General features: G+C 59.7%; 1 protein-coding gene and 1 long non-coding RNA gene across 3 annotated transcripts; one reads left to right on the top strand and one right to left on the bottom strand.

Annotated features, from left to right (window-relative positions):
- The first annotated feature begins 57 nt into the window (after positions 1-57).
- HS1BP3 (HCLS1 binding protein 3) lies at positions 58-18,940 on the top strand. 2 transcript variants are annotated; one of them, XM_053925325.1, is made up of 7 exons: positions 58-210; positions 3,236-3,401; positions 4,656-4,863; positions 5,182-5,389; positions 12,858-13,024; positions 14,342-14,477; positions 16,891-18,940. In XM_053925325.1, the coding sequence occupies exons 1-7, from the start codon at positions 179-181 to the stop codon at positions 17,147-17,149; spliced, it is 1,176 nt and encodes a 391-aa protein (XP_053781300.1). In that variant the 5' UTR covers positions 58-178; the 3' UTR covers positions 17,150-18,940. The 2 variants fall into 2 exon arrangements, with proteins under 2 accessions (XP_053781300.1, XP_053781301.1); XM_053925326.2 differs by lacking the exon at positions 58-210 and adding an exon at positions 1,401-1,495.
- LOC139440937 (uncharacterized) lies at positions 10,559-12,371 on the bottom strand. Its single transcript, XR_011651268.1, has 2 exons — positions 11,569-12,371; positions 10,559-11,430 (listed from the first exon to the last, which is right to left on the bottom strand). It is a non-coding gene; the product is annotated as an uncharacterized lncRNA (long non-coding RNA).
- Positions 18,941-19,352: the final 412 nt, after the last annotated feature.

Raw genomic sequence — 19,352 nt, forward strand, 5'->3', positions numbered from 1 at the left:
GGTGCAGAACGGGAGTTTCAGAAAGGCCTGGCAGTGAACGTCCGCCTCTGGCCCAGCACGCTGGACACTAGAGGGCGGGCTAGTGCCGGAGCCAGGCATTGCTCGCGGGGCGGGGACGCGGCGACGCTGGCGCCAGCGGATCCCGTGACTGCGCGCCCCGCCCCAAGCCGACGCAGTCATGCAGTCCCCACCGGTTCTCGTCACCTCCAGGTGAGCCAGACCCCGGCGCCCGCATGCGGCGTCCTGCACGTCGTGGAGTCTCGATGTGCGTGATCTGCGGCCCCCTGTGCCCGGGCGGGGAGCAACAGGCGCAGGCGGGGGCCCCAGGGGGAAACCGTCGCCGTCAGGCCCCTGCTGCGGCTCTGGCCGTTTATCTGGGCTCGGCCCCTCCACCTCCCTGCAGGAGAGGTGGGCGGCATCCAGTGTCCCCCTTCTACAGATGGAAAAACCGAAGGCTCTACAGGGTAACGAGCTCACTCAAGACCCAGTGGAAGAGGACTCTCCTGTCCTCTTCCCCTGCCGACCTACATTTATTTCTTTTTGGCACAAAAATGTGTCCTACTTCCCTTCAGTGTTCACCGTGTGCCAGGCCAGGTGGTCAGCACTGGGGACAGGGATGAATCAGACAAGGCCCAGCCCTGCGAGGGGAGCAAAATGGAGAGATGAACTCAGACTCACAGGTGCTAGAAGGGGTAGTAAGTCCAGGTTGCCATGGGAACGCAGTACAGGACGCACCCAGGCTTCTGGGAAGGGGTGAATGACGCCAGGTCCTGCAGGAAGAGTGAGTGGACATTCCCGGGGAAGGGGTGAGGAGAGGGGGCAACTGCTCCAGAAGGTGGCTCAGGACAAGTGCAAGTCATAGAAAGGACTTACGGGGCCCTGGATGCAGAGGGCACAGCAGGCGCCCACCCTGCTCCAGACCTGGAGGACCCAATGCAAGATGGACCTGGAAAGGCTGGTCTAGACATGCTTTTACTCCGCTTTCTCTCCTCTCAACATCTGTAACATGACTCACTTCAAGTGTTTTCGTATACTCCATCCTGTTGCCCCTACACAAGATCTTGGGCAAAGATGACCATTTTGTTACATAAATGAATGTGTTACCTGCGCAGCTGTTATTTGTCCAGCTGTAACGGAACTTCCCTGCCACTCCAGGTCTAGAAAAACAGGATTCTTAAAGGGTAAATAAACCCTGATGTGAGAACCTGCTTGGTCTCCTCTGCAGAATGCAGTGAGATTGCAGGTCACGGCCTCACTGGCAGAGAAGTTTCCCCGGTGCCACCTATGTCACCTCCTCTCGCTGAGCCTCAGTTTGCTTTTCTGCAGGAACGGGGTTTGAGATTGGCAGGTGTGGGCAGGGCCAGCAGCCGTCACCCTCCTCAGCCACTCGCAGACCGATGTGACTTTGATGCTAGCTGCTTGGGACGGGCTGTGAGGCCACACGCACAGGGCTTGTTCCCAGACACGAATGCTGGCGATGAAGTCCAAGTTCGTGGTGAGAAGAGGGGCCTTGCTGTCAGGCACCAGCAAACCACGGCGGGGGTGGGGGCTGCTGCAGGGTAAGGGCAAAGGCAAGGCCAGCCTCCCACCACCATCCCACATGTACTCACCCCTCCATCCACCCAGCAGGTCTTTACTGAGGGCCTCCTCTGTGCCTGGTACCAACAGGAGGTGTCAGTCAGTGGGGAGGTGGGGGGGGGGGATGGTCTGGGAGTGAATCCTGGCTCTGCTTCTAACCTGCCGAGACTCCCTTTCCATGCCTGTTTCCCTGTCTTTAAATGGGCCCCAGTAGCCATGCCTTTGTGCAGGGCTGCGGGAGGCTGAGTGACTGGCACAGGTAAGGTCCTCGGAACGGAGGCTGCAGCAGTGCCAGCCACGGGCACACCTCTCACCCTCGGTCCTGCCTTGCCATCCAGCACTCCTACCAGTACCACCCGTGCACCACCAGGAGCAGCTGTCTGCACTCGGTGTGAGGGTGGCAGTGCTGTGTGGTTACTGGCGAAAGGAAGCCAGCACTGATGTGTTCGGTGTGTTTTTCCCTCTCGCACGCGGATATGGGGGCTTATTCTCCACCCGACTGAAGGGCCTGGGCCCTTCCTGAGTGGCTCGTATTTCTTTGGTGTGCTGTATACCCACCCACGAGCTGTTCGTGTGTGTGGAGGTTTGTGTGGTCGGTGAATGTGTATACACACTTCATACGTAGGCATAGGGCGATTGTCCTCCAGTTGGTGACATAGCATCACGTTGGTGACTGCCACATGCCTAATGTGGACATGGGAGGGGTCCGTGTGGAAGAAGTGATGGGGGCGGGATGTCACCTGCTGGATTGGGATATAATTCCAGAGGTGGAAGGGGCCTTGCCTGGGCACACTTAGCCCCTAAACCGCCCTCCCCCTCAGGGCCTCCCCTTCCCAGCATTCTGGAAGTCTGGCCCAGCGCACAGTAGGTCTCCACCCTGATGATAATGTTCCCTGCATACCCTGCTCTAGGTGTTTGTGTGACGGAATGTACGGCTGTGTGCGTGGGTCTTCATTGCCCTTATACAGGATGAGGACACAGTTAGCTCTTTTCTCACCTCAGAGAGAACGTCCCCTAGCTTCCCTGCCCTGCATCCAAGTCAGTGGGCTTGTGTCACTACAGATTCCCCGAGAGCTGCAGTGTTTTGCTGGCAGTGACCTTCTCGGTGCTTCTCGGGGGTCCAGGCCTGGGGAGGGCCCGGCCTCCAGTGCCTTCTCTGTCTCCTCACGCTGGGCAGGTTACGTAGCCTCTCTGCTGCCCTCTGGGCAGCTGAAGATGTGTGGCTCCCCCCAGGTCCCTGGCGCAGGTTCCCTCCTGCATCGTGTGCGCAGACCAGGCACCCCCCTTGGTGTGGCAGAGCCCCCAGGATGCCATTCCCCCCAACCTGCGGGAGCCTGAGTGCGGAGCGTGTGTAAGATGCGTGGCCATCCGTGACTTTCCACGAGCCCCACTTTCTCTGCTCTCCCCTGTCTTCCTGCTGGGAACAGCCCTTTGTCCCTGAACGACCCACAGACAGGGCTCAGGCCAGGGAAGCCAGGCTGTATGAGGGCCTGGCGTGTGGCAGAGCTGGTGGCCTGGAGTTGTGACCCCTGAGAACGGCCAGCGGAGCAGCCTCGCACCCAGGCCTGCTGAGCCACCCCGAGGTCCTGCCTACGTTTCACTCAAGAAGCCTGCTGACTTGAACCTGAGCTTCCTTTGCCTTCTTTCCCTTTGGCAGGCGAGTTCAGAATGTCCACACAGGCCTGGACCTGACCGTGCCCCAGCACCAGGAGGTGCGGGGCAAGATGATGTCAGGGCACGTGGAGTACCAGATCCTGGTGGTCACCCGGCTGGCGGCGTTCAAGTCGGCCAAGCACAGGCCCGAGGATGTCGTCCAGTTCTTGGTGAGCTGGGAGCTCTGCCAGGATGCCCCCGAGGGTGCCCAGGGTCTGGGGGTCCAGGTGGCAGACACACCTACCCCCAGATAACAAGTAGCAGCAGGCAGCAGGTGCTTCTGTAGGCAACACTCACTCAGGGCCGGAGCGTGTTGGACTGAGCGAATCAGATCCTTACAGTCTGGGGGGGGCCAGCCTTGTGAAGAGACAGATGAGTGACAGGAGTACACAGGGTCGGGGGGTGTAGAAAGGGGGCACCTGACTCACCCTGGGGAAAGGGCTCTGGAAGACTTCTCAGAAGAGGTGAGCACTGGGCTGTGTTCGGAGTAGGTGGGGCTAAGCAGCAGCAGAAGGGGGATGGGGTCCCTGGGGAAGGGTACAGCCTTAAGCAAAGGCTAGAACCCGTGCTGTATGGGGAGCTGTGAGCCACTGAGTGTCGTCCTGAGTGGGAGAAGGTGCCAGGCAGGATCCAGGTCGTGTGGGGTGGGCGGGGCCCGAGGAGGAGTGTTATCAGAGGGGCGTGAGGTAGTGACACTGTCTGCCTGCCCCCCACCCTCCCCGGGCACCCATAACCAGAGTCCCGCCTCAGCTCCCAGCACCGCTCCCTTGGCCTCCTCTAGCCCCCAAACCCCGGGACTCCATGGGAAGCTAAGTGCTGCCCCAGGGTGACTCTGAAGGCCCAGAATCACCTTCTCATGGCCAGCAGGAGCCCCGGCCTGCTTCCTAGAGGTCCCAGGGCACAGACCGGTGCTGGCCGATGGCAGAGAAACTAACCTGGCAGCGTCTGGCTCTGCACCACTGAAGACTGTCGCCTGTTCCCAGGGGAATGATCCAGAGACCGTGCTGAGAAAGGCAACCCGAGTTGTTGCAGGAAGATGACCTGCCAGCCAGCCAGGCCACAAGGCCATGTCACCAGTGCCCTGAATGCCTAGGGTGGAAGCAGTGGCCGTGGTCACCTGCCAGCTGGGGTCCCTACATCAAATGTCTCCAACCGGACCTATGACAGGCAGTGCCGGGGCCCACCGTGGTTGCACCTTTCCTTTGGGCCACGGAGACTTTCATAATTGAACCTGACTTTGGGGGGGAGATTACTGAGTGGAGCCTGAGGCAGGGAGCTGGGGGGAGGGTCAGGAGGAAGCCACCCGTTCAGTGGCAGCAGGTCCTGTGACTCTGAATAGCCTGGCCCTCTTGGGGCCCCTGGTGGGGGGTCAGAGGAGGGGCACCCTCTCTGCACTCAGGAAACTTCGTGCTTCTCTCATCCAGGTCTCCAAAAAGTACAGCGAGATCGAGGAGTTTTACCAGAAACTGAGCAGTCGTTATCCTGCAGCCAGCCTTCCCCCGCTCCCCAGGAAGGTCCTGTTCGTTGGGGAGTCTGACATCCGGGAACGGAGAGCTGTGTTCAGCGAGATTCTGCGCTGCGTCGCCAAGGATGCCGAACTAGCGAGCAGCCCAGAGCTGCTGGAATTCTTAGGTACCTGGTTGTGTCCCTAACCCCTGAGGTCTCCCCTGGCCCAGAGGGAGGCCTCGACAGGCCTGGGGCCGCTGCCTGCGTTGTGCTCTGAGGCTCCCACTTGAAAGCACTCTGCTCCAGGCTTCCCCTGTATTGCCAGCCCTCAGAGTCCGCAACAGGCACTGGGAGCCCTGGCTGCCCCCACCCACCCAGACCTCCATCCTGGTCCTAGGACTCTGCTGGAAGCCCTCGGGTGCTGGCGCAAGAGCTTGGGCATGTGAAGTACTTCCTTGTCCCCTGGCAGCGGGCAGCAGCGGCTCTCCTTCTGCTCCCTCACAGGCACCAAATCTCCAGGGACTGCAGACCTCACCAGCAGAGATGTCTCTGTTCTGGACACAGACAGCCAAGCAGGGGATGCTGGGGAGGCTTTCGACTTCTTCCAGCAGCAGGAGCAAGCAGAGGGGCCGCCCACCCCAGGCCAGAAGGATGAGGATGCAGAGAAGTCCTCAGAAGAGGAGGAGGTCCTGGACCCTCTGGGCATCTTGCGGTAGGTGTCCCCGCCCCCTCCCAGCTGGTTCCAGACTCTCTAGGGACGGCTCCTCCATCCCCTCTGGGAGTATGAGGCCCCTTCCCCTCCCTACTCCCTGGGCCCTCACCCTGTGTGGCCTGGTGCACTGGGGGAAGTAGCTGGCTGCTCGACCCTCACCTGTGTCTTTGGGGCTGAGCTCAGCTATCACCTGCCCTTATTTGCTCACAGGGTGGCCCCCCACCACCACACCCAGGCTCTGCACTGAGGCCTGGCAGAGCTGCCCCCCAAACAGCTCAGAAGCCCAGGCTGCCTGAACTGCCCTGCCAGCCTGTGACTCATGTGACTGGGGCTCCCTGCGGGGTAGCTCCCCATCTGTAAAGCCTCCCCATCTACCACGGCCCTGCTGCCCCACAGGCTGGTTGTAAGGGTCCCTGAATCTCGCAGGTGGAGGGAGCTGGTGACCCAGAGGTGCCAGCGGTGTAGCAGTGCGATTCAAGGGGGTGCGGTGAGCCCAGGGTCCCTGGCCGGGGGAGTGTTTACACATATGCACACGTACACACGGAAGCCAGCACTTGCAGGCGCACACTCACTGGCTGGAGAAGAGGCAAGGCAGCTGCGGTCTTGGTGGTCCCGCTTGGACGGTGTCCTGCTTCTGTCCTTTCCTGGCCCTCTGGCTGCCTGTAGGGGCTGCTCCTGAGCCCACACCGCATGGACCACCTGCGCTGGGGGCGGGGGTCTACAGGCTAGACTGAACTAGAGAGCCAGACATCTGCTCCCAAGCCCCCTCCCCCGGCCCACACGGGCTGAGGTGTTTGGGCAGGACCTCCCAACCAGAAGGAGATGACAGGGACAGACAGACTCAGCCACCTGGAGCCCTCGCTGCCTTCTCTTGGCCCAGACACAAGAAACAAGGTGGGCCTGCTTCAAGCTGGGCACTGTACTTTGCACTTGGCATTCATGTCTCATCGGTGCCCTACAAGTAGCTGTTACCCCATTTTACAGATGGAAGAAACTGAGGCCAAGTACTTGGCCTGAGAGCAGACAGCCGGTGAATTACGGGACTGAGATTCAAACCAAGTGTAAGCTCCTGGACTGTGGAGCCAGTCTGCCTGGGTTTAAGTCCCAACTCTGCCATTTCCCGGCCATGTTTCCCTGGCAGTTTACCCTTTTCCTGTAGTTCCCTGTAGCAAAAATAGGGTGATGATAGACCCTGTCTCTTGGTGCTCTTGTGACGTTTGGATTCACATAAATGTTAGCGCTTAGCTCTTTCCACGGTCCCATCCCTCTGCCCCACCACCTCCACAGAATCAGACCACAGGCCCAGGGTGACGTTGTCTCAGCTCTAGTGGGACTCTCTGAAGTTCAATCGACAGCTGAGGGAGGCCTGTCTGCAGGGAATGTTCCAAAAAGGAGCCAGTGAGAAATCAGGGGGGGTCCAGCACAACCGAAACAGCAGCACGGGCAGGTGTGGCCGTCAGGACCGTGGGCTGCTGTGGGACCATCCTGGGGGAGAGGGTCGTCCTCGGGGAAGGTGTCTGGGTGCTCGGGGAGACGGCACTGGAGCCGGACGCTCTGCAGCCCCTCGGTGCCCAGGAGTCGGGCCCCTCCCAGCTCTCCGTGGCCAGACTTGTCCTGGAGCCAAGCGAGCAGCCCTGTGGGAGCAGCAGCAGCAAGGGTGACCGGGTCATGTCAGGAGTTTTTCGGGGTCCCGCCTTACCAGCCTTGCATAACCCACAGGCCCGCCTTGGGCTTTATTTTGGTCAGACGAGGGCTTTGTTTAAACTCGTGCTCTTCTGTTGTTCTGAGCTACCGCACTTAGTGCCAAGCAGAGATCAACTTGGGCAGTTTGTGCCAGCCTTTGGCCGGGGACATGATGAGCACAACGGCTCCTTTTTTGGGTAGGAAAATGCTCCTTGGTGTTGGCATGGGCCACCTGGGGTTTCCTTCTTGCTCCAGTAGCAGATTGTCGGGGGGAGGGGGTGCCAGCCATCCCGGGGCCACCTGTCCCCAGCACTGTCTGTCCCTGGCTTTGCACTCTGGGACATCGCTCCTGAATCCTAGGAAAGCTTAGCACCAAAATAGATCCCAGAGGTTGAAGACCTTCTGCCAGTTTTTCATTTAATGACCCATGTGACAACAGTCAGTGCTGTCACCTCATCGGGATAATAAACAGCTAAGTTTTCTGAGAGGCTAACTTTTCGGGTCCACCGTGGGTCTGGCCTGGGAAAGGGAAGCTGACAGCAGCCCAGCCTCGCTGTGTGTCTGAGGAAGCCGATGTTTGGAGCCAAGAAGCTCCTCCGCATTCACACAGCCACCAAGGCAGAGTCGGGCATGCCACAGGGGAGGTGAGTCCCTCTGTTTCCAAGCCTCGCTCTCCCCCTCTCTCACAGGTGGCGTGAGTGTGGGCGCAGGCTGCACCGCCCTGTGCTGTCCCCCGCTTCCAGTCTTTCAACAGTCTGAGAGCTGGGCCCGACCCCAGGATGGGGGAATCGAGGACAGAGTTGAGTGGGGCTTGCCCAGACCCTTGTGCATGGCAGAGTAGCACCTTGCAGTCAGACCCCTCCTGCCCTCTCCCGGGAGGCCCAGGTGGGCCTGTTGACTTTCTTGCTCTTGCACGGTACCGCCCACCCTGTCCTTGGGTGGCAAACGTGATGCTCTTTGCAGATGACATATGCTGTGGATGGTGTATTTCTCCACCCTGTGCCCTCAGTTCCTCTGCTGATGGCAGCCCTACCTTCCCAGCTGCAACCGCGCCCCACCTCCAAGCGCCTGGCTGGACCTGACTCCGGCCTCAGTCCTCCCTGTCGCGGCCGCGGGGGGGCGCTGTTGCTCCATGCAGGGCTGCTGGAAGATCCGAGCTGCCTGCACAAAGCCCGGAGCAAGGACCGGCGGGTCTTTTCTTTGTCTTTTAACCTGGCTTTGATTAGGGAAAAGACGAGTTACAACGCTAGTAGAAAGCACCTAAAAATAGAAAAGGCCTTCACCCGGCCCACCCCGACACTCTGCTCGCGTATTTGTGTGGGTTTTGTGCGCGCCTGTCCCGTCCCCCCCCCCCACGGCCCCCACCCCCACCCCCGCGATCTACGTAGCTGCAGACGTTAACCCGTGTGCCTTTTTATACTCTTGTGTTTTCACTCGGTGTCCTCTCACCGTCGCTTGCCATGTCGCACATAGTTTTCATATTTAAGTTTCTATTTTTGAGATTTTACTGTTGGAAGATGAAGTTCTGCCATAATAGTCCTGCCTTCTGCTGGAAACACTCTGCTAGAAACATTTTTAATTATAACTTGAATAATATACAATGTGCATGTAAAAGTTGAAAACACAGTTAACAGTTCTTTTGCCATGAAGGTGTATATATACTTTTGGTTATTCTTGTTTTATTGCCAAAATGGGATTGTGTCCCACAAGCCATTCCATAATTTGCTTTTTTTTTTTTTTTTTTTTTTAGCGTGTGTATTTGGTTTCTCCAGATCGATAAATAGACTTCTCCGTTCTTACTCTGTGCTAGTCGGTGGGGTCAGTGTGCTGCAAGTGGCACTGCCAGGGTCCTGCTTGGGGACACTGTGTTTTCTGTAGGTTTTTGCTCTCGCAGGCAATGAGCAACCTTTTCATGCCGGAGTGGTTATTCCTGGAGCTTGCCCCCCGAATGCCAGCCCAAGATCAGGGTCCCGGACGCCTCTGCCAGTGGCCTTGGCTGTGCTGCTTGGAGTGTGAGGGGTCCTTTATGCACGCCGCACCCTCTGTCAGCGAGGTCTCTGCTTTTTCAGACGAGACTGGGCGCGTTCAGGGTGGTATGGCCGTAGACCATCTCTGCTTTTTCAAACACCGCCTGCAATGCCCCCACCTCTTCCCCAAGTGCAGAGGGAGCCCTCCAGGCCCCGGGTCACTGGGGGACTCTCCCCTGCCCTAGGGGCAGACTGGTTCCTGCACACACACACACACACACACACACGCCTTCCTGTAAGTCTGTGCTCCCCACACTCTGCTCAGAGGATGGGAGCCAGCACCCCTGGCCGTGCCAGAGCCCGAGTGCTGAAGCTGGATGTGTCTTCTGAAGGAAGGCAGAGCCAGGCAATGCTTCCTGCAGACAGCTAGGTAGACAGTGAGGGGGGAAGGCGTGGAGGGGGACGCCAGTGCTGTAGCCCCCGTGTGCAGCCTGTGTCCATGCACACGACCTGTGAGTGAGGGGAAGAAATTGGCCTTGGAAACAGCCTGTCCCTGAGCCTGCGGTCAGAAAGCCGGCAGCACCCTAGATGCACCTCTTCCACCAGGGATCACTTCAGCAGTCCCAACTGATAGCACGTTGCCTTCTGGTATTCTCCCTGACCTCATCTCCCCTCACAGGGCGGCTCTGAGCATTTTTCCAGGGACTGTAAGCAAAGCTGCCCCGGCATCGGGGAAGTCACACAGACTTCCCTGACGGAACGAAGGTCTTTCGGTTACCCTGCCTGAGTCATCCGTCCACCCTTAGCCCACCTAGGTTGTTGCCCACGTCTCCATCACCTCTTCTGGGGAGCCCTCCTCTGTGCTCCAGCTGTGCTGGGATTGCTGCCCTGCATGGTAATGACCGGTTTTGGCGTCTGTGACTGCTGGGCTCTGAGAGTCTGGGGACAGTGGCAGGTCTTACACTCAGCTCTGTGCCCTCCTCCCCTAGCATAGGTTCTCGCGTGTGGCAGGTGCTTCTGGAGCGCAGGGCCGCAGTGAGGGGGTGGACTGCTCACAGAACGGCGGAGGGGCTGGTGGAGAGACCCGCCGACACGACTGAGCAGCTTTGGAGGAGGCATGAAGGAGTGGAGGGCGTTCTAGACACGGGCCATGTCTCAGAGTGGTTCTGGGAGCCCGCTGTCTTTACGCCCTTCCCCTCCCTGGGGGAGTAGGGAGAAATAAGTCTGGATAAGAGATGTACTGTCACCTTGTCTGTCCATCTCTGTTTATCTGTGTGTCCTTCCCCCCCCCTTCCTTCCGCCATCCATTCATCCACCCATCCATCCATCCATCCATCCATCCATCCATTTCTTTCATTCAGTGTTGATTGAGCATCTGCTCTGGACCACAGACTGAAGTTTGGGGACCAGCCAGGACAGGGCCCTGGGGCGTTAGCCATCAAAGGTCCGTGTTTGCTGTTTGGTCAGGGGGACGGAGGATGGCCCAGGTGGCATAGGTAGACCAGGGAGGGTGCCCTAGATTCGCTTTATTTCGATTCAAGACAACAAATAACCAAAAACCTCTCCGGGGAGGAAAACAAGAGTGTTCATCCAGCTGCAGAGGAAAACTCCCCCAGCAGGACGGCCAGGCCTCATCTGTGCGCGCAGACCCAGGAGGAGGCGTGGGGAGGGGGATCGCTGGGCTGCGCCTTCACCAGAGATAATTAATCATGCTGGCCACTCTCACTTCCTTTGTTCTCCGGAGGGTTCCCTTCTCCTTACACTTCCTCTGGTTTCTGGTCCAGGGGAAGCATCTCACCCCCCAGCCACAGGGGTCCCTATGCTGGGTAGGATGTGAGTTTGTTTTCCCCAGGAGCTGTTCTGGGGCCTGCTACTTTCGGGGGTGGTGGACCCCAGCCAGGCTCTGTGCCCCTCACTGCCACAGTCCCTGAGGGTCCTGGGGGCAGGGCCAGGTGAAGGGTAACGAGTACAGCAGTAGGTCAGAGCCCACAGGCCGCACGCTGGTCCGGTGGCTCCCAAACCTGGCTGGTCATGGATTCCACGCGGACTCACACACAGCTTCGTGAGCTTACCCCTGGGTTGGGGATCTCGGTGGGGGGCTGTCTGCAGCTGCCTTCCCTGAGAGCCACGGCCCATCTTTGGTGCCCGCCTCCCTGGGTCGCTAGAACTGAACCAGCTCTGCCAGGTCAGCGAAGCAGAAGGGGGAACATCCAGTGAGAGCAGGCCGCCCTGGCCCCTTGAGGGGTGTGAGGAGCGGTGGCTGAAGATCTGGAAAGCGCTTGCCATCAGGATGGAGTCCAGGCTGCTCTCAGCTTTCCCAGTAGCGCAGGCAGGGTCTGGGGCTGGCGCCAGAGCAGAGACGTGTCCCTGGTGACCTGTGACGTGAGCCCGCTGCCCGGAACAGAGAAAGAACTGGGAACGGGGTGCCTAGGGCTTCCTGGCACAGCCCCCGCCCCGTCTCTGCTCTCCCCCTCTGCCTTCCAACCGGGCCCCTTCCCCCAGGCACAGCAGGACTGAGCCATTTCCCACCTTGCCCTTGGACAAGTGTCTTCTTCCTGCTGGTGAAGCACTTGGAGGGGCAGGAGCAGAGGCTGTGACCACGACTGCCCTCCACTCTAGTCACAGTGTCCCCTGCCTCCTGTGTGGCCTCGGGCAGGCCCCTCGCCTCTCCAAACTGTTTGTTCATCTGCCCAGTGAGCCCAACAGGATCCTCAAGCCAGGACTCAGGCTCCGGTCTCGGAGGTGTGCCCCATCCTTCCAACAGGTGCATTCCTGGCTTTTATAGATTCTCCCCATCTCAGCTGGGGGCCTGAAATCCTACCAGGCATCCAAATCCAGGCCGGGGGATGGTCGCCTGGGATCACCTTGCCCTCCAGCGCCCATCTTGCTGCTATTTTTGTCTGCTGCTGGCTAATCTGTTCCATTGTTTGGGGGCAGAACCGGCTCCTCCGCACGGTTTAGCATAGTTTTGCAAACATGAGCCCAGACGGTGACCTCCGTCCAGTGGAATTGGCTGCCAGGCAGGCAGCTGAACCAGAAATCCTGTTTCCAGTAAAAAGCTTACTCTCATTTGCAGGAACCTGAAACTGGCTCATTGGGGCCTCGGCAGCAGGGATCGGGTCACCTTGTTAAACTGAATCCGAGTTTACGTGTTTATGTGCTGGTGGCGTAACTCACGGTGACACGGGCAGATCTGCACGCTCCGCCCCGTGAACATGCCTCGGGCACTGAGGAACCACCACCCGGGCCAGGACCATAGCACCCCCGTGGCCCAGAAGCTTCCCTCGTGGCCCCTCCTGGATTCCCGCAGCTGCATCTGGCCCAGAGCAGGACCTCAGCCACCTTAGGGGTGGCAGAGCCTAGGGGGGTCGAAGTAGCTGAGGGGCTTCCTGAAGGAGGTGGAGTTTGCCCGGTGGGGCTGAAGTTTTGACTAGGTTGATGAAGGTTGTGCCATTGAGGTCAGGCGGCCCCTGCAGCCTCTAGAAGGAGACCCAGTCCTCTGCGTACCTGTGACCACGCAGTCAGGCCTGGGGCCTGAGTGGCCCTTCAGGGCTGGGGTCATCTGGCAGCTGGCCACGTAGCCCACATACCCGCCCCCTCCTCCCACACATCCCGACAGTGGTGGTTCCCAGGCACAGGGCTGGGCCGCTTCCCAGAGCAGGGTCTCACCACCTCCGATGTCAGGTCCTCGGAAAGCTCCTTTCGGACACAAGCTCAGGCCCACCCAGCACCTGTGTGGGTTGGACTGGGCCACCTGGGCCCAGTGGTGGGGCTGTCCTGAAGCATCCTAACCTGGAGCTTTGTCTGTGATTCTCCAGCTCCAAGAAGCCCAAGAAACGCCCAGAAGTGGCTGTGCAGCCCGGACCCAGACCCCTGCCCCGGCTCACTATCTTCGACGAAGAGGTGGGCCCTGATGAGGGGCTCTTCTGCCCAAGCAGCAAGCTCTCCCCGCAGGGCCCCGCACAGGACACCCCCCCCAGGGACTGTAAGTGGAGCCCCGGTGTGTTTGCATCATTCACGGTGTCCCCTGGGTGACCAGACTGGCCTCTGTGAGTGGCTTTGGACCTGCCACGTGTGAGCAGGATAGAAGCCTGTGCCTCGTCCCGTTTTGACGTGACGCAGACTTGGCTCGTGGACATCTGCTGCTGGACCAACCTCCTCTGGCACCTGTTTGTCACAGCCTGGGGCCGTGTGTTTGTTCTGATCGTCCCTTGGGAGGGGGCAGTAGCTGCTCTGTTGCTTTGAGAAGTGTGGGTCAGGACCAACAGGGACACAGGAGGAGAGTGGATGCTGACTGCCCCAGGCATTCATTCTGCGACTCTGGGGTTAGGACTCCGACAGAAGGCTTTGTGTCACCCATGGAGACCCCACGGGAGGGTTCTGGGCAGAGATGGAAAAGGGAAAGCTGGGCGTCCTTAGGACTCCTACACGTGTCCCTGAGCCTGACCTTTCCACACCCACCAGGGTCCTCTTCCAGGGCCAGATATTGATGTCACCCATTAATTCGGCCAACGCTCGGTGGCTGCCCACTGAGGGCTGGGCTCCATGCTGGGGCGAGTAACACACTGTCCCAGGGTCCCCAGCAGGAGACAGGATATGTCCCAGCAACTACAGGAGCCTGGCTCTCAGCAGGATGTCAATGCCTGCAGGGGACAGCAGGGAAGGCTTCCTGGGAGAGGAGGGATGTTGGGTGGGGGCTCTACTTGAGCTGGATCCCAAAAGGCCAGTGCAGTTTGCCTGGGCTGCTGCAAAGGGAGGCTATTCCAGCTGAAGAGGCTGCCGTCCCCTTTCCCAAGGGTGGCAGAGACAGGTAGGGGTGGGGGCACACCAGGCTCCTGGAAGGCAGGGGCTGCAGTGAGGGCAGCGTCTACTCAGCACTGTGTCCTCGCGGGCAGCAGCCCTTGGCCAGCGGTTGGTGCTCAGTAAGCACTTGTGGGAACATGGGGTGGAACCGTGCGGGCTGAGCTAAGAGGTCCAGCAGGGCCAGGGCCAGGAGCTAACAAGGATTTTTCCTCCTAAAAGCACTGGGAAGGCCACCTGGACTTGAACTGAGAGGTGCCATCAGCTGACTAGCCCTGTATGACAGGAGTGGCGGAGTGGGGCTGGGCAGACAGGTGTGCCAGCCCTGGTGAGCACCTGTCCCTTACACTCACCTGTCCCCATTCATCAGGGTCTGTGTTCTGCCTTGTCCCCTGGTTGCTCTCGCCTGGCTCGGCCAAGCCATCTCTATGCCCTGCCCCCAGAGCCACCTGAGGACGAGCCAGGACTTTCTCTGACCAGGCTGCTGCTGTCCTCTCCGCAGCCCTGAAGTTGTTTGATGATCCTGACCTCGGCGGGGCCGTCGCCCTGGGTGACCCCTTACTGCTGCCGGTAGCCTGCGAGAGTGGAGGACCCACCACCCACTCGGACCACAGAGAGGCCCCAGAGGATCTATTCAGGTACCACCTGTCCTCAGCGGTGATTCACCACCTCCAAAAGTGGCCTGGACAGAGCCACAGACCTGTCCCAACATGGGAGCTCTTCACTGGCCTTGGTCTCTGGGGTGGGCGCTGGCCCTGGACCATGATGGGGACCTGGTGAGGGAAGGCAGGGTCCAGCAGCCCAGCGGTTTCCAGAAAGAGAACTTTGTGCCTACATCTTTTTTTTTTCCTTTCCCACTCATATTTTAATAGTTTACATGAGTAGTGATTAAGTTACTGAATTGCAAGAGCAAGTGTAACTGACATAAACAGTTTGGGGAACCAATGAACTGAGCCTGGCCACATGCAGCTGCCCTGGAGGGAGCCGCGCGCACCTGTGCTGGACTGCGGCCGGCCCCCAGCAGGGTCCTGTCAGTAGGTCGCACAGAGGGGAGAGTGGAGGGTTGTGGACACACTGTTTGCAGAGCTGATAGCTACTGCTTAACGGAGTGCTCGCCCTGGTCCTGCAGCCTGCTGGGCTCTTCACACGTGACCTCCCTTACAGAACCCTCACGGCTGCCCCCTGGATGGGTGCTGTTACCTCCGCTTTATAGGAAATGGAGTGTGGGAGAGGCAAGTGGCCCAAAGCTCCAGTTCCCGGTGCACTGGGAGCCAGGGCGGCCTGCCTGCATCCTGTCCTCCCACAACGTCCAGGAGCCTCTAAGCTCTTGGAGGAGAGGCTGGGAGAGCTGCCTCCCAGCCAGAGCAGCAGCTTCGGGGGCCCCTGCAACTGTGCTCTGAGAGTGCTTAGCCCAGTGAGTCTCTCCATTGCATCACCCGTGCCCTGCATTGTGCAGGCCATGCTTGGTGATTTATGGGAAGCCAAGCTGCCTCTTTCCAGGAACAATCATGTGGCTCAGAGGCCTGTGGCCCCAGGAGGCTGTCATTTGCACCCTCGTTAGCAGCTTCAGGCTGTCACAGGTTCTTTCAGTGCCCGCCAGGCCTGAGTCACAGGATGGCTTGTCTTTACATCTCCCCATGGCCCCTGGCATCTGCTCACTCCTCTCCTGTATCCTCGCCCCTCATATCCTGGCAGGCTGGGAGAAGCTGGGATTGCTGTTATGTGTTTAGGGAGAAACTGAGGCACAGGGTAGTGGAGTACAGGATCAGCCCTGGGGGTGGCAGGGCCCAATAGGGCATGTCCCACCCAGGGAGCCTCTGCTGCCTCTGGAACTCAGCTTGTCCCAGGGGGATAGTGCCAGCGGGACCATCCTGGCGTCACAGGTTCTAAGCCCCTGACACCAGCACTCGCAGACCTGTGTTCTACAGAACGCCCTTGTGGGGGCGTGCAGAGGCATTACCGACAGAGGGTCTCCGTGGCCAAGCAGCGGGGGCAGCAGCGGAGGCAGCAGCGGAGGCAGCAGCGGTGGTCAGCAGGACTCTGGGCATGTGCTTGGCTTGAGCGGGGGAAAACCACGCAGTGTTTCACTGCATCGGTGGGACCTGTTCTAGCTGTGACTTGAGACCCCAGACGGAAATAGAGCACTTGGAAAAGGGGGTAGCCCGAGTAAGATCACCCCGCCCACTCAGGGCAAATCAAGCTTCTGTTAGTTCCAAGTCAGTGCTCTGCCAAGCGTTGTAAACCCTGAACTGACGCAAGCTTTCAGCTGCTGCTCTGTTTCCCCTGGAGCCCCGGTGTGAGGATAGATAATTCAGTCCCTCACAGAGCTTTTTCTGGGCACCCAGACTCCACTGGGGGCTGCAGGAGCCGGCACCTGCCCCAGGGTTGCCCAAGGAAGGGCTGCCACATGGAGGGAGCTGGACACTTCTGAGCTGAGGTTGCCAGGAGCAGCCTATCCTGGAGTAGCGCCTCCTGGGATGGCCTTGAACCCAAGACAGCTGTCAGTGGGTGGGTGGCTGGTGGGATGGATTGAATGGGTCTTCCGTTGTGCGCCTGGTCTCCAGGAATGGAGTCCCTCCCTGGGAGGAGGAGGCAGGAGCTCTCTCAGACAAAGAGGGTAGAGTCTGGCTTCGGCCTCCTTTCTTAACTGCCACTCGGTACCTGGGACTGGTCCTGGCGACCGTTACATCATGTGGCCTTTAGTTTTGTGCCCCACCCCTCTTTGGTGGGCTGTTAGGTCCAGGGCCACAGTGGAGTCTTGGTGAGCCCTGGCTGAGGCCGGCTCCAGCCCTTGGTGGGCTCCATCTGGCACCCGGGTGGCCCGCAGAGCTGCACTGTGGGCGGGCAGACCTGCCTGAGAGGGCAGTTAGTCGGTGCACGGTGGTGCCTGCGTCCGAACCGGGACGGCCAACTTCGGGAGCTGAGCTCTCGCCTGGACTAACTTCCGCCCGAGGTGAGTGCAGGAGGGGCCCTGACGGCGGGTGCTCTGCTCGCCGAAGCTTGCTCCTTTGCAGGGGGGCATGCTCAGGGCGTCTCCCTCTGGTTCCCTAGAGTTGAAGAGGACTTGGACCAGATTCTGAACCTGGGGGCTGAGACCAAACTCCAGCCCCAGCCAAAGCGTAAGCCGCCAGTGGCAGCTAAGCCAGCGCTACCCAGAAAGCCAGCTGTCGCCCCCAGAGCGGGCCCACCTGAGGCCGTGGCCAGGCAGCAGAAGCAGCAGCAGCAGATCCAAGCCATGGACGAGATGGACATCTTGCAGTACATCCGGGACCATGACATGCCTGGCCAGACCGCCCCCAGCCTCTTCTGACCCTCCCTCCCCTGCGTTGGCCTGGGCCAATAGCCCCTCCCCCAGGGTGAGGTGGGCTGTGCCTTGCAGGCCAGGCCCTTTCGCCCTGGGGAGGGAGGGTGGAAGCGGGGATACAGGACCCCTCTACTCCTTGTTCCTTTTTCTCTGGCCTGTGAGGTCATGGAACCCTGCAGGGTGCAGAGAAAAGGTCACCGTAGGAACTGAGCCCAGTTGTCTCAGCCACGTGCATGTGGAGGGAGAGCATGTGGGGGCACCTTGCCACCAGGAGCCCGGCCCCCAGGATGGACTGAGACTGGGGGAAGCCAGGGAGGCTTCACTCAGGGCAGGAAAACTCTGTGCCCACTCATACCCACCAGCTCCACCACCTCAGCCCAGGAGGGAGGGTCTGCCACCCTGGCATGGGACCAGGGGAACCAGAGTCTCTGGGCAGCATGGCTCCGGGGCCTGTGAGCTTTGGGAGGGTCCCCCAGGAGAGGGATACAGAGTGGGTTCCTGGGAGAGCCTGGCTGGGTGGGGTATCCCTGAGTCACCTTGGTTACCAGGTACTAAGCAGGCTGCTTTCCCTGTCTCCAACCTAGAGACGTCAGGCCCAGCCCTGCACCTCTGGGCTGTGGGTGGCCTAACAAGCCCCGTCTGCCTCTCTCCCTTTCCAGGGAACACCTAGCCAGACAGACTGTGGCCCCCTTGGGCCTCTGGCCGTGAGACCAGTGCTGTGCTGAGCAGAGTGATCACTGCATCCTGCAGAGCTCAGCCCAGCCTGGTATGTCCCCCCTGTCCGGCCTTTCACAGTGGGAGCCGCCTTCCCAAGGAGAAGGAGCCTTGTCCCAGGGGAGGGCCAGTGCCTTAGACTTCTCCCAGGCCCCCCACGCCCGGCCCGCGGGCCTGGGCCTGGTGCGGTGCTCAGGAACTTCTCAGTGAGCAAGTGATGTTTAATGGACCAGAGAATGCCTTTTTATGTTATATTCTTTATATTCAGACCTAGTTTTTAATGAAACACACGTTTTTTATGAAATGCAACCACTCTCGTCCCTGGCTTGCCTGACAGAGGCATTAGAAAAGAGTTTTGGACCCTTTCCTAGTTGGGGCCAACAGCCAACCCTGAGGGAGGCCCTCTGGCCCGGGCCGGGTGCTTGCTGCCATAGGAGCCCCTAGGCCCTGTTCTCCGCCCCCCACCCTGTACCAGGGCCTGTGGGTGGCGGGGGTGCTCTGTCTGGTCTGTCACATGTCTCGCTCACCGTCGTCAGCTGCCCAGCCCAGAGAAGGCCGTCCCAAACCCTCCACCTTTGCCACAGTGAGAGGAAACAGGCAGTTCTGGGGCCTGGGAGCTGATTCCTCCCCCTCTTTGCCTTACTCCGGCTCCCAGGGTCCCATCTGTCTGGGCCCTGAGCTGGCTCTGGGACAGCCTTAGCCCTGCCCACCTGCTTGCTGACTGCAGGAAGTGTTGAGTGATGGGCCAGCTCTGCCTGGGCTCTTTCCTGCCCCGTTCTCAACACTATACCCCATGCCAGCTCTCCACCCTTCCCATAATGCCCCCTCCCACCAACGTGTGATGTGGGAGCAGAGGGCGCAGCTGACAGGTGCCCGGTACCCACGGGGGCTGCCACTCTAGTGTGAGTTTATCTACTGAGGCCCGGCCTCCTTGGTGGCCTGGTACTCTCTGGTCACCTCAGCCAAGGTGTACGCTTTTCAGATACCAATGCTCAAACTGCGGCTAGTTTTCCCCACCGGTCTGTGGTCCACTGGCGAATCAGTGGCACCCAGTCATACAATAAAGTCTGTGTCAGTGGCTTATTCCAGCATTTGCTAGCAGTGCTCTTTTCTGCACTAGGGGTGGTGGGGGCAGTGGGGGATGTCTTTGCAACAGTGAGCTCCAAGTCCTTGCAGGACCCAGGGTCTCCCGACTGCTGCTCGGTAGGGTGGGGTGAAGGCAAGGGGAGGACCCCACTGTGTAAACTGAGGCCCGGGGCCCCGGCCCAGTGGGAGTCAGGGAGTTGATAACTGCTTAGCCAGGACCTGTTTGGGAAGAGGGCCCTCCCTTCGCCAGTGCTCCCTCCCGTCTCCTCGGACCAGAGACTGGTCTAGGAGGCCCTTTGATGTGCTGTCTGTCCGTACACACACCTGTCCATCTGTACACACAGCTGTCCTGGCCTCCACACTCCTGCCTGTGCTCAGACTCTGAGGCACTGCTTTGTGCCCAGACCCA

This window comes from Desmodus rotundus, chromosome 5 (assembly GCF_022682495.2).
Source record: "Desmodus rotundus isolate HL8 chromosome 5, HLdesRot8A.1, whole genome shotgun sequence".
NCBI classification, from domain to species: Eukaryota; Metazoa; Chordata; class Mammalia; order Chiroptera; family Phyllostomidae; genus Desmodus; species Desmodus rotundus.